Here is a 14456-nt window from a genome sequence, read left to right on the forward strand (position 1 = left end):
TTGATTTAGAAACAGAGTTGCATACGTCTTATAGTCACAAGTACTTGGGGAATAAGCCATGACAATTCTCAAGTTCATATTCAAATAAGTCTTTCTGGTCTCTGAATGCTGACCATTCAATGACATGGCATGTGATAATTAATCAGCCTTCAAATAGGTAAGGCTTGATAGTGGAGATCCAGCCTTTTCATCTTGCATATTAAAGATGTGTGACCCCATCTGCCTGTCTCTGTATGTCCTATAGAGATATTTGGGGCCAGAGGGATAAAAGGCATGTTGTGTCTCGATGAAGTCAATAAGGGCCCATATAATGTTTTTACCCAAGAGACCTCGTAGTGAGTCAATCTGGCCATGGTTGGTACTATAAACTACAAAGTCTTAGAGAATATGCTATCATAAATATATTTATGCTTAACAACATACATCTAAATATGCAAAGTTATTCAAATAGATGTTGGTTCCTCATCCATTTATTTTTGAAAATAACCTTTGATTACAGGTTAGCATTGTAGATGTACCTCCTCGGTTTATTTTCTTCTTTGTCTTGTTCCTATATGTTTCACTTACTGATTGAATGTCACGTGGACACTTTTATAACATCTATAGCAGCTTTATAATTGCTAAATTGAGAAACAACTGAATCATCATTTTGGCCTGCTTGTCCAGTAAACTGCTCAAAAGTGTAATAATAATAATAATTTTACAAAGTTTTACATTTTCCCTGAAAGAATTGCATTCGCTTTTTATAAATTAACTTGTAATTTCACTTTACTTGCTTACTATTAATCTGGTATTTTACTGCATCTAATTTACCAGATTAAATCCTTCTTTCAGCCATACAGTTACTTGTATTGCTGTACAAAATAACTACATTATATCAACACTCACAATAACTGGCACATTGTTCATACTTCAGTAACGTAAACTGGCATCCAATCGGCGGTGCAACATGCAAATCGAGCAGGTGTCACAAGGGAGGGACTGAAGAGGAAACGAATATTTTTAGAATAACACCCGTGTGACAGCGGAGTCGTCAACATTTCACAGGAATCAGGGCCAAAACGTGTCTTGAGAAAAAAACATTTTCGAATTAATTCAGAGGAAGATGAACACTTTCTGATTTCAGACGACCGAAGGACTCCAGTGGGTGTTTGACTGATGGCGAGACCAGATTGTCGACCTGCTGCTCTTTTTATTTCAGAAATGCAAAAGTTACGACTGTAAAATATGATTATAAAAGTTTCCTGAGAAACTGTAAAGAGCGACGCTGCGGATGAAAAGCGCTTTTCCGGATGGAGGAGACAGATCTGAGGCTGGAGTCAAGTTTGTGGGTCGGGAATAAAAGGTACCGGGCGGTCCTGACGGGCTGGCATTTCAAGTGGACCGAGATCGATAAGAAAAATCGGGAACAGAAAACAAGTAAGTGGCTCTTTAGTGTCCAAAGCATCAGTCGATCTTTAACATCGCGCCATAGAGACCAGAGGATACTATCTGAACATATTAATCGTCTCTATGCGCACTCGGGGGAATACCTCAGCGCTAGCGTTGCTGCTGTGTAACACTTGTTAAAAGCCACAAGCCGTTTCCTGTCTGCTGGGAACAGGCATAACTTGATGATGGCAAACAAACAGCGTGTATTCTGTAGAAGTAGCTTAGGAAACACCATGAGTAAAACAATGTGGGTTACACCTTACATGTCATTTTGAGCAATTACAGGGAGGGTTTGATTCAACCCAAAGCTGCTACCAGAAAACGTGAAAAACAAGTTAAACAGCACGATCAACTGAGCCACTGGACTAAAGCACTGTCTGTTGATTACTCACACACATCCTGGCATATTTTCACTCCACCAAAATACCTCTGCTCGACATGCTGCTGTCACATACATGTACAACACAGAAAGAAATGCACTCTGGAATCTGTTGTTCCTGCACAGAAAACCATTGAATGTCGCCTTTTAAAGACATATTTAAAGCCACACTTTTTTTTAAACACATACTGACGTGTTGAATATATATATATATATATATATATATATATATATATATATATATATATATATATATATATATATATATATTTATATATATATATATATATATATATATATATATATATATATATATTCTTAAAATAACAATCACAATGTTATGTTGATGTTGTGTTAATATTATGGAATACTTTTTATTAAAATACATGATGTTATGCTTTGGCAACATTTTTTTAAACTTCCATGCCACTAAAGCCACATTGAATTAAATTGAAAAATATTGACCCAAAGAAGACATAATGATGTTGTATAGGCTACACACAAGCTGCATCATCCTCATCTCAGTTCCACAGTCAAAGTGTAAAACATAAGCCGTTGTTTATAGCCCAAATATTATCAATAGGTGTAACTAATAATATGGACGCTGCTGCTGCTCTTTATAGGTGTGCCAGTGAGTCAGCATGCACCATATCAGAACCCTGAAACTGAAGCATCTGTCATCATCAATTTCATTAGTGACAACTGTGCTTTTCTTAATGTCACATGACAAGAGTATTTGCATTGGAAGAGCCAATTGGGATGCCTAGGTATCTGCTATGAAAAATTAAATAATCTGCTATGAGGAAGATCTTTCCAGTGATTACAATATCCCATACATTGTGTGCAAAGAAGTATGTCCACTGAGGTTAATGCTGTGTGTATTTGTCTCTGTGATTAGTTTCAGTACCGGTGGCAGAGGTGGTTGGAGTGGAGGAGGGCCGCGTGGAGATCCTGCCCCAGAAGTCAGTCGAGGACAAAGACAAACACTTCACAGGTGGGTTCATTTTTGAGAATCTTGGGTATCACAAATACCAAGGCCACAGTCTGCTCAACAGTCTGAAACATTACTCATCTTTTGCCACTGAGTTTAAAACTATGTCAGAACCTGCATAATTTGCATACAAGTGCACAGCACACTAGCTTTACAGTTTAGTAAAATGTATGCCTGATATAGTGCTTTGACAGCATGGTTTTGTTTCCCCTTATCTATCATTTACCTCCAGTTTTCTACGTGAAGCGCAGCAGCAGTGGGAGCTGTTATGGGTTACTGTGGACACTGGGCCGGACCCAGTTCAGCTGCCTCAGTCGAGTGCTCAGAGACCAATGGACAAAACACCTAAGAGCGGCTCTAAAAACTCACAGTATGGATGGATGGATCAAATTCTTCAGAGTCCACTGGTTCTCAACAATCTGTAATATTCCAAATGTATGTTTCAGGTCCGCTGCGTCCAAACAGGCTGTTGGTATTTATCAACCCATTTGGAGGGAAGAAGAAAGGAAGAAAGATCTACCATTCTCTGGTGGCCCCTCTGTTTGAACTAGCTGGTATCACTTCTCATGTAATAGGTAAGGGACAACAAAATAGTTAACCTCAACTTGATTTAAGAAATAATGAATGAAAAGGACTGGCAGTCTGCATGTTACTCTAACGTTTATTTTTTAGTGACTGAGCGGGCGAACCAGGCCAGAGACCACCTCCTGAAGAAAGACCTGACAGGCTTTGATGGGTAAGAACCACCAGCACCACCATGCTCTCATACCACAGTGTAAACACTGTGGTATGAGAGCATAATAACAGCTAAACTCTCTGGGAGGTGCTCTCACAACAGAACTCTTGTGTTTGTTTACAACAGTGTGGTGTGTGTGGGTGGGGATGGCATGTTCAGCGAAATACTTCACGGTTTGATTGGGCGGACACAACAAGAGGCAGGCCTTTGTGAGAATGATCCCAATGTCACATTACAGCCTTGCCCGCTCCATATCGGCATCATCCCTGCAGGTAAGGACACTGATATTAGGAATTCATAAACAAATGGAGGTAGAGCAGTGGCACACTCATCGTCTTCTCTTTTATCTAATGTAGGATCTACAGACTGTGTGTGTTATGCAACAGTTGGAGTGATCGACCCTGTTACTTCCGCTTTGCATATCATCATTGGTGAGGAGTTTGATTAGAATAATTGACTCTTTAAAAAATATGGAATACTTAAAAGTACCCAAACTATTTGTGAAGCTTGTATGTCCCTTCTTATATCCCACAATACCTTGCAGGAGACTCTCAGCCTTTGGATGTGTGTTCAGTGCATCATGCCACTGCTCTGGTACGCTACTCCGTGTCTCTGTTGGGTTATGGCTTCTACGGGGACGTACTGGCTGAGAGTGAAAAGCACCGCTGGATGGGACCTCTCCGATATGACTATTCAGGTGTGGACTGATGATTCATTTAGAGAACAGAAATGACTGCATGCTGAGATACATGAGATGCTTTTGGATTCTCTGAATCTATTTTCAGCTGAATGTTGAACATTCATCAGGAACCTGTCACTAATAGCGCTATGACTAAGATGAAAGCACTTCATGTGATGCACACGCTCTTTTTTTAAAAACATGTCACAAAACCACATTCTCTGCATATGCTCTTCTTTAAAGTGTATTGCATTTTTGCTAACCCCAATGCTCTCCCTTTTCCAGGCACAATGGTGTACCTGAGCAACAGAAGCTATGCAGGCATAGTTCAGTATCTACCAGCAGACCCGCTGCTCTCCAGCCCAAGAGATAGAACACGCTGCCTCTCAGGGTAAAACACCAACTACTGACAATATCTTACACAAAGAAGGGTGTATACACATTGTAATAAATAATAATAAACACAAAACAAACTTTAAAAAAAGGAAAGGCAAGAAAATCACAGTGTGTAGAAAAGATTATACTCTAGTGATGTGGAGGTGATTTAACACATTCAAACATTCACACAATCACTATCTGGGATCGTGGGAGTGTTATCTATTTACATACTAAGGTTGTTTGTCAAGTATAGTATTTACTTTTTGCATGTGTTTTTTTTCTGTTCTCTTCCTGTATCACAGCGGTGACTTTATGAATTGAGGATCACTGTTCGCTACATTAGTTTCTGTTATTATGCTACTGTCACTGAGCTATGTGAGATGAAACAAACTTCATGTAAAAAAAAAAAACACAATATTGTTTTTGTGTCTTTCCATGACTCCCAGTTGGTTAACTCTTATAAGTGGCTCCTTTTGGATATCAAGATTTATGAAGATGAAATGAAAGAAGCCCATAAGAACGTGTGAACTTCCAGAAATGATGAAAGCCTGTTACATGTTTTTATTTCTAATCATACTCCCAGCCTTTCTGTGAGTCCTCTCTCTCTTTGTAAGGACGAGAGTGACTTTAACCTTGTAGACCTTAACCCACGTTAATGAGAAACAGAGAAAGTGTCATTATTATTAAGGCACCAGTGAAATGGTTCAAATGCATTGCTTGAGACATCGTAACTGCTACCACCTGCAGCAGGGACTCAGGTGTTGGGTGCACCTTAAGGAGGGTAGAAACTATGGCAGGAGGAACTTGATCTAGATGAAAGGAGAGCCTCTGTCTCTTGTTAGAGTGTACAGTGCCTCAGTCTTTGTCTGAGGCAGCTGCCTCTGGCTGTCAGCAAGAGGTTTATGACGCTCTTATGAATGGGTGTCAAGGTTAAGGAGCTTGTTTTTTCTCAGACCTTCAAGCAGAGTGAAAAGTATTTGTGTTGCGTGTGTGCGTGTGTGCATGTGTGCGTTTAGGTGCAGTGTGTGCTCCCGAAGCACAGAAAGACTTTTCTCCCACTCTTCAGATCCAGGCTCCTTGTACAGCTCCCACTTCAGCCAGTTCAGTAGTGACTCAGAAGGTAATAACACAGACAGACATGAAAGTCCTGTACTTGTATATTTAAGCCCATTTAGCAGAAATCATGTACACTTTAAAGCAGCCTTTTTGGCGTGTTAACTCTTGGTTAACTGAAGCTAATTGCAAGATTGTTTTATTTGAAACAAAAGAGGATTGGAGAGGTGACATTATCCAGTATCCATCTTCTACACAGCATAATCCAGTTCACAAGAAAAGAAGCCAAATGTTGAAAAGTGATAACAAAAAAAGTTTTGCAACTAAATATTGTCAATGACCAAACAATCACAGCAACACTAACTCAAACCAGCGGTCGCCTAAAAAGTAAATCTAGGAAAGTGTAGTAAAGTGTGCATGATGGGTGAAAACATGCAAAAGCAGCAGTATGATCCTTTAAGAATCATAAGTGAGGTACAATAGGGATTTCTTTGAATGGAGCATCACATTTTTCTTTTTGTGCCTGTCCAGGTGAGTGGGTGAGTGTGGAGGGCCGGTTCAGGTGTGTGTCTCTCACTTGTATGTCCAGCTCGTGTCCCAAGAGTCCTCTGGGCCTCTCTCCCTCTGCTCACCTCGCAGACGGAACAGGGGACCTCATCCTGGTGTGGGACACTCATCCGCTGGGATTCCTCAAGTTCCTCTACAGACACACCAGCACACAGGACCAGGTAGGAGCACTTTCACATTACATTGAAGCTGGGCTGGCAAGTTTCAACACGGCTTGACCCCAAACTCTGCCACTTCTTTTAGTTTGACCTGCCGTTTGTGGAGGTGCACCGCGTGAAAGCCGTCCGTTTCTCTCTCCCCCCCGACAAAGAGGATGAAGTGTATGAAGAGATCGGAGGGTTGAGTGGTGGGATGGATGAAGAAGAGAGGGACTACATTGAGACTGTAAGCAGGAGTGGATCTCAGCTGCACCTGACAGAGAGAGATACAGGACGAGAAATGACAAGTGATCAGAAAACAACGACCCCCTTCTTGTGTGGTCTGTGCTGCAGCAAAGCTCCTGCTGTGTCAGTGTGGAACTGTGACGGAGAGATTCTACCCTCCACAGAAATTCTCAGCAGGTAAAAGAGAGTTCAACCATCTACGTGTTGATTAGTGTATTCTCACATTTACCGTATTGTCCTCTTACTGAATGTCAGGTTCTAATTTGATTGCAACTCAGCTCAGTCATTTACCAACAGAAAACAAAACAAAATATTGGCCAGGTGGCAAAGATGAATATTTCTTTAATTAGCAGCACAGTTTTTTTTAACTCTGTTCACTTCTCTCAGGGTACATGGCCAGCTGGTGCGTCTGTATGCCAGGGGTATCGAGGATGGAGCAGCCGTGCACAACTGCAGCGACGAAAATGACAAGTGTGAAAGGGGATACATCACCTGACACAAATAGTCTCACCTAAATGTTGAAAGATGAGGGATATATGACAAAGGACATATTAGGCAAGGCTAGTTTGTGAATTTACTGAAACAGCCTTGCAGTCTGTCATGGCCAAAGAGTTCCTAATATTTCAGGTACTTTTACATATTTTCTCATTGCAATAAGGAAACAAGTATTATTCCAAAATGAGTGTGTGTTTGTTGAACTCTTCTACTTAAAACACTATTAAAAGACTTGCTAAATGATGACTTATCTGTAGTGCAGATTTTTCTGATATACAGTGTTTGTATGCAATCTTTGGGAATTTTATTTATTTTTACTTGAGCTTCCACAGAATAAAATCACGGGTAAACACCTAAAGTCAATAAAAAGTCAATAAAAAGACTGACCTGACTCATTTTGTACTTTATTGTTGTCAACATTAGTGTACATTTGAAACGTAGTCAGAGGAACAACAGCTTGTACATACATAATTGTGCTGTAGGAACCATTTTTGTGTGTGATCCCAAACTACTTTTAATGTCAACATCACTTACCATACTGAAGGATCATAATATGATTATGGCATACAGTAATTGTACAGTACAACATCAAATAACACATGAAAGAACAAATAATTGTTCCAGAGAAGAGGTTGTTGAGATCAAATTTAAAAGTAAATCATGTATGCATTGTGACAGATTCAACATTACAAACATAATTAAGCATTTAAAAATGTGATTTGAAATTAGCTTAAAGCACCTACCTGAAAGTTATTATTACCTGAAGCATTTACAGTAAACATTTATTCAGAGTCACCTAACCAGATCAACAGGCCAAGCGTAAATTGTATGTGGCGTTCAGTGTCATCGTGGTGTAGTGATGACTGTAAACACGGGCCTGCTGATAGCAGAGAACAGGTTTATATTCTTAACCCTATATGGCATGACTTTTTAATTTGGGGGGTAAAAAATATTTCATCCCATTTTTGAGGAACTTGGGGCTCCCTGATACAATATCAATCATAAAATGTATGCCCCCTCCAACCCCCCAACTAAATTTGGGTTTGTTGCCTCAGGGCAACACTGTGCTACGAGGGTACTGAAACACCAAGGTTTTCTCTTGTAAATATAATAAGTGGAATAAGTCAAACAAGCAATGTATGCATTTAGAAATAGTTAATTTTGACAATCCAAACAATGACAATTAGAAAATATCAAACAAAGAAATTAAATTACCAGCGCTGTATGTACAAAATCCACATACAGAACATGTGCGTGTGTGTGTGTGTGCTCAGTGTGCGTGTGTGTTCAGTATGTGTGTGCTTGTGTTCAGTGTGTGTGTGTGTGTGTGTGTATGTGCTTGTGTTCAGTGTGTGTGATTGTGTTCTGTGTGTGTGATTGTCTTTAGTGTGTGTGATTGTGTTCAGTGTGTGTGATTGTGTTTAATGTGTGTGATTGTGTTCAGTGTGACTGTGTTCAGTGTGTGTGTGTGATTGTGTTCAGTGTGTGTGTGATCGTGTTTAGTGTGTCTGATTGTGTTCAGTGTGTGATTGTGTTCAGTGTGTGCGATTGTGTTCTGTGTGTGTGATTGTGTTCAGTGTGTGTGTTTGTGTTCAGTGTGTGTGTTTGCGATTGCGATTGTGTTCAGTGTGTGGTTGTGTTCAGTGTGTGTGTGATTGTGTTTAGTGTGTCCGATTGTGTACAGTGTGTGATTGTGTTCAATGTGTGCGATTGTGTTCTGTGTGTGTGATTGTGTTCAGTGTGTGTTTGTGATTGTGTTCAGTTTGTGTTCAGTGTGTGTGTTTGTGATTGTGTTCAGTTTGTGTGTGATTGGGTTTTGTGTGTGCTTGTGTTCAGTGTGTGTGCGTGATTGTGTTCAGTGTGTGTGCGATTGTGTTCAGTGTGTGTTTGTGTTCAGTGTGTGTGTTTGTGATTGTGTTCAGTGTGTGTGTTTGTGATTGTGTTCAGTGTGTGTGCGATTGTGTTCAGTGTGTGTGATTGTGTTTAGTGTGTGTGATTGTGTTTAGTGTGTGTGATTGTGTTTAGTGTGTGTGATCGTGTTTAGTGTGTGCGATCGTGTTCAGTGTGTGTGTGATTGTGTTCAATGTGTGTGTGATTGTGTTCAGTGTGTGCGATTGTGTTCAGTGTGTGTGTGATTGTGTTCAGTGTGTGTGTTTGTGTTCAGTGTGTGTGTTTGTGATTGTGTCCAGTGTGTGTTTGTGTTCAGTGTGTGTGTTTGTGATTGTGTTCAGTGTGTGTGTGATTGTGTTTAGTGTGTGCGATTGTGTTCAGTGTGTGTGTGATTGTGTTCAGTGTGTGCGATTGTGTTCAGTGTGTGTGCGATTGTGTTCAGTGTGTGTGATTGTGTTTAGTGTGTGTGATCATGTTTAGTGTGTGTGATCATGTTTAGTGTGTGCGATTGTGTTCAGTGTGTGTGTGATTGTGTTCAGTGTGTGTGTGATTGTGTTCAGTGTGTGCGATTGTGTTCAGTGTGTGTGCGATTGTGTTCAGTGTGTGTGTTTGTGTTCAGTGTGTGTGTTTGTGATTGTGTCCAGTGTGTGTTTGTGTTCAGTGTGTGTGTTTGTGATTGTGTTCAGTGTGTGTGTGATTGTGTTTTGTGTGTGCTTGTGTTCAGTGTGTGTGTGTGATTGTGTTCAGTGTGTGTGCGATTGTGTTCAGTGTGTGTGATTGTGTTCTGTGTGTGATTGTGTTCTGTGTGTGTGTGATTGTGTTTAGTGTGTGCGTGATTGTGTTCAGTGTGTGATTGTGTTTAATGTGTGTGATTGTGTTCACATCTCCACACTACAGTATGATAGCCTGAACAAAAGTGGTCTAACTGCGCAGTGTTGCCCTGAGGCAACGAACCAGAAAACACAATTTTAGTAAAGAAATATTAATACAATAAGTACTTAAACTATCAAAGATACTTCTTGACATAGTCATGCACATGTAAAACATTTTTTTTAGGAAATTATTTCAATTTAAACAGCTTAAAAAGTTAGATTTATCTCACTGATTTGTGGCACTGTGTCCCATACAGCTTGGCAGCCTGAAAAGAAGGCTTCACCCCAAGATAAAAGGTCACACCCACTTTGGGCCCTCATTTGATTGGACACAGACATATCTGGTGACATTATAAACATTGTTTTTAATTAAAAAAAATTAAAGGGGCAGTGTAAGGTCCAAAAATGTGGTTGAGGGCAACAGTATGCCATAGAGGGTTAACATTGAAATGACCCTAAGTGTAAATATTGATCCTTCAGACATAAATAAACAATCATATGGCCAATTATTAAAACAGGAAGGATAGAAAGAACGCCGGCCAGGTGATGGGACTGAGGCGATGCCCATCAGTGGCACGAGTGTTGAGTATGTTTTATAGTTTGCTGGCACATACATATTATTGATTATGAGTATCTAGCTATCACCTGGATTGGTCTGCTTACAGCTGAGGTGGCGTGTGCTTGTCTCAGGACCTCTAGTTAGTGACGAGTTTGCTAGCTTGCTAGTTAGAAAACGAGTCACAGCTAGCTAGTTAGATACTCTAATCAATAACATGTATGTGCCAGCAAACTATGACACATATTCAATACTTGTGTCACTGACGGGCATTGCCCCCCATCAGAAAGAAATGAAGTTTAAAATGTACAGTTGAACACTCAAAATCAGACTACTGCAGTTATTGTTATTTCCACATTCATTAATGTCAGATCAGGGATACAATGCAGTGCAGACAAAATTAAACAACTGACAGCAGTGAAAGATTGCAGTAAACTTTATTGTTTGGAAATGCGCGCGCGCGCGTGCGTGCGTGCGTGCGTGCGTGTGTGTGCGTGCGTGTGTGTGTGTGTGTGTTCATGAATGTGTGTCTGAATCATGTTGTGTGGGGCTTCACCCACTTGTATTTTCCCTCATAGCGGAATCCCACCCTCTTCACAAGGTCATCCGCCTCGTTCGGACCACGACTGTGGACGCACAAAGAAAAGAGGAAGAGATGTGATCACTGAAAGGCAAAATGTGTATCATGTATTTGTTTCTGTCTCATAATACACACATTGTACCTTCCATATGTGTAAGGGATTGGGGGTGTCTTCTCTCCCTCTATTTGGTGGAGGAGGGGGGTGAAGATCCTCCAGGCCTCCCGCAACTCATCACTGGGACAGACAGAAGAGCACTTCAAGTCAAAAACAAAATACCACACAAAAATATAATACCTATAATAAACTGTGACAGAAAATGGTGCAACCAACCTGCGAACAAAGTGCATCTGATTTCCACAGAAGACATCCAGTATCAGCCTCTCGTACGCATCTGGGAGCTTCACGTTCTAGAAAAGGTGGCAGATGTAAAGGACGAGAGTGAATGTTCAAGTTCAGTCATTCTTAATTCAAGCTAAAGAAACAAGAAAACATCCACTATAGAGAAACTCTCTTCAAAACAACACCAGTTTCTCTGGATAGGATATTATAGAAATGGTAATATATTATTTAATACATTAGACAATAGTATTCAACCATGAGGTGGCCAACTTTTTTCAATCTGTTTGGTGCCTCTCTACACCAACACCATATTTTGAGTTTATTCTAACTATCAATAGCACTGTGAGACATTGCATATCAATCAAATATCACCTCAAAATCGAAAGACAATTAAGTTACAGAATATTATAGTTAGTTGAAGATCAACATTTGACTATTCAAATAAAGTTTGACCAACATATATGTAGAATGGAGTGCCAATATCATAACACAAAGAGATTCCCCTTGATTCAAGAAACACTTGAGTTTAGAGTATCACCTTGTATCGGCTCCTGTAGGTGAGGTCCAGCTCAGTTTCCTCTGGGCTGAAGTAAACCCCAGGCCTCTTTGTCATCATCTTCAGGTAAATGGCTTCATCCGGCTGCACCCGCACCACCAGCTCGTTCCTCTGACAGCGTTCACCAAAAATGTCTCCTGGTACATCAGTGAACTGCAGGCGCACTTCTGCCTTTCGTTCATTCAAAGCTTTTCCGCAGCGGAGAATGAAAGGTACTCCTGGTGGAAAGGTGGCACAATGAATGGTGAAGGGTGCAAAAATATGAGAAAATCAGGAGGGAATGTCATACAGAGCAGACTGAGACAAGTGAGGTCAAAAGAGAAGAAATGTTTTGCCTCACCATCCCATCTTTCATTCCGGACATAAAGCACAACCGTGGCAAAAGTCGGCGTGCAGGAGCCTTCTGGTATGGTTGGGTCATCAAGGTAACCCAGCTTGGAGTGGCCCTCGCCCTTAGGGTTCCCTACATACTGGCCAAGCACCACATCTGATCCAGCAACCGGAGTTATACACTTCAACACCTTCACCTGCAGCACACCAATAATGACAGGACTGCAATGACACAGACGCTCTGGTATTTCAGAGCGAACACATGCATAAATTGTTTAAATTAGTGGCGTTACCTTCTCATCCCTCACGTCATCTGGGCTGGTAGAAGCAGGTTTCTCCATGGCGACCAAACAGAGCATCTGGAGGAGATGGTTCTGCATGACATCTCTGCATTAAGAAACAAGAGGAGGAATCACGGTACGTAAACGCTCTAGTGTAACAAAAACATTGTGCAAATTCATTTCACTTATATATGAATGTACCGTCTCTCACCGAATGATCCCAAAGTCATCAAAGTATCCTCCGCGGCCCTGAGTGCCAAAAGGCTCTTTGAAGGTGAGGACCACACAGGCCACACTGTTCCTGTTCCATATGGGTCCAAAGATGCGATTTCCAAACCTGGTTGCGAGGGAATAAAACACATCTAAAATAAAACCTTTAAAACCAGTGACACAGGAAGAAGGCAATGAGTACTCCGAAGATCCAGAAATCTGCCACATTTAGGTTTTTAACAGTGGAAAGGTGCTTGAGAATGTGTGTACGGAGCTTGCTACCTGAGCACCATGAGGTTCTGCACCATCTCTTTGCCCAGGTAGTGGTCTATTCGGTAGATCTGGTCCTCTGTGAACAGGGAGGACAGGTGGGCTGACAGCTCCTCTGAGCTCTGAAGGTCACGGCCGAAGGGCTTTTCAACAATTACCCTGCTCCAGCCTCTGTTTTACACACACAGCTGATTAGAAAAATGTGATCAAATAGCAAGTAAACCATCGCTTCATATAACAGACACTGACTTGTGGCTAATGCAGTGGGTCCTGATGTTTGTGCTGACATGCTGGTAGACGGTGGGGGGCAGGGCCAGGTAAAAGAGTCTGTTGGCGTCAGCGCCGCTGGGCAGAGACGACAGATGAGAGTCAAGTTGAGTGAAAGCGCTGTCGTCGTCATACCTGCCGCTCAGGTAGGAGTTCTTACTGAAGAAGGCTGAGAGACACTCACTGTCTTCATCAGTGACCTGAGGGAAATGCAGAATAATGTTTACAGAAAAGACACCCCAACCAATCACCAATGGTGTCCCAGATAACCAATAGGATGCTACCTCCATATGAGGCAGACATGCCGTCTTGATGTCCTCCACCGTCAACTTTGACCGGGCAAAACCAACAAAATAGGTGTCGTCTGGGAGCAGGCCATCTCTGAATAACCACCTAAAGAAGGTACAGTCAAAAAGCAGCAATGCATAACAGGGGCCAAGGGTCTAACTCCCTATAATACAGAGTGGCCAAACAACTTTAAAGTGCACTGGGTGTTAGAGAAGCAATGATTTACTCACCATAAAGTTGGATAGATCTTCTTTTTAGCAAGATCCCCCTGTGCAAAATATATAAATACAAAAATGGTGATCGTGAACTCTTACTGATAATCACTGAGAATCAATCAGGAGTCCAAAGATTAGGTAAACCGTAAGTAGGGTAGAGTCGGTGAATCAGTTGCGTAATAGAAGAACTTTGAACACACCCTTTTTGCTGGACTCAAACTTCAAGTAAAATTTAAATAGATCACTGGTTTCAACAAATACGGGCTAAACAAACAAAGACGATAGATATGAACAACTAGATTTAAAATGTAAAAAACAGTCTGACTAAATGTTTTTTCTACATACATATCCCCTTCTTTGCTCGACAAAGAAAACAGTAGATGCAGCACATTTCCATTAACATGGGCTCCTTCACTGGAATCTGAACATTTCTACAGGTCTTTGTTGAATTGCGTTCAAGGAAAATTGCGTGTTAATTTTGGAATAGAGGGAAACAGTGGTTATTGTTTATATGTCTGTTCAGAGCTTGTACTTACAGAAGCTCCCAGGATGATGAATATGTGCGCGTTGGAATGACTGGACTGCTCCTCTCCATAGAGCTCCCTCCTGAGCTGTCCAAACACCTCAGAGCGAGTCAAAGGCTCAGAGCTCATCTTCTGGCCCATCTGCTCTCAGTCAGTCCGAATAGTGGCAATTCTCACTGCCCTAT

The 14456-nt window shown here is 41.2% G+C and overlaps 2 protein-coding genes across 2 annotated transcripts; one reads left to right on the plus strand and one right to left on the minus strand.

Annotated features, from left to right (window-relative positions):
- The first annotated feature begins 1050 nt into the window (after positions 1 to 1050).
- LOC306743267 (ceramide kinase) lies at positions 1051 to 7458 on the plus strand. Its single transcript, XM_079225772.1, has 13 exons — positions 1051 to 1419; positions 2709 to 2804; positions 3034 to 3171; positions 3248 to 3376; positions 3474 to 3537; positions 3664 to 3809; positions 3894 to 3968; positions 4082 to 4234; positions 4502 to 4607; positions 5611 to 5714; positions 6179 to 6375; positions 6458 to 6774; positions 6985 to 7458. The coding sequence occupies exons 1-13, from the start codon at positions 1293 to 1295 to the stop codon at positions 7091 to 7093; spliced, it is 1761 nt and encodes a 586-aa protein (XP_079081898.1). The 5' UTR covers positions 1051 to 1292; the 3' UTR covers positions 7094 to 7458.
- A 3445-nt stretch (positions 7459 to 10903) lies between these two features.
- LOC306743146 (glucose-6-phosphate 1-dehydrogenase-like) lies at positions 10904 to 14412 on the minus strand (the record flags this gene model as incomplete). The annotated part of the gene is made up of 12 exons (XM_079225634.1): positions 10904 to 11036; positions 11133 to 11225; positions 11322 to 11398; positions 11869 to 12104; positions 12227 to 12413; positions 12510 to 12603; positions 12709 to 12834; positions 12990 to 13148; positions 13227 to 13444; positions 13529 to 13637; positions 13763 to 13800; positions 14284 to 14412. The coding sequence occupies 12 exons, from the start codon at positions 14410 to 14412 to the stop codon at positions 10946 to 10948; spliced, it is 1557 nt and encodes a 518-aa protein (XP_079081760.1). The 3' UTR covers positions 10904 to 10945.
- Positions 14413 to 14456: the final 44 nt, after the last annotated feature.

This window comes from Taurulus bubalis (genome assembly GCF_910589615.1).
Source record: "Taurulus bubalis genome assembly, chromosome: 11".
NCBI lineage: Eukaryota > Metazoa > Chordata > Actinopteri > Perciformes > Cottidae > Taurulus > Taurulus bubalis.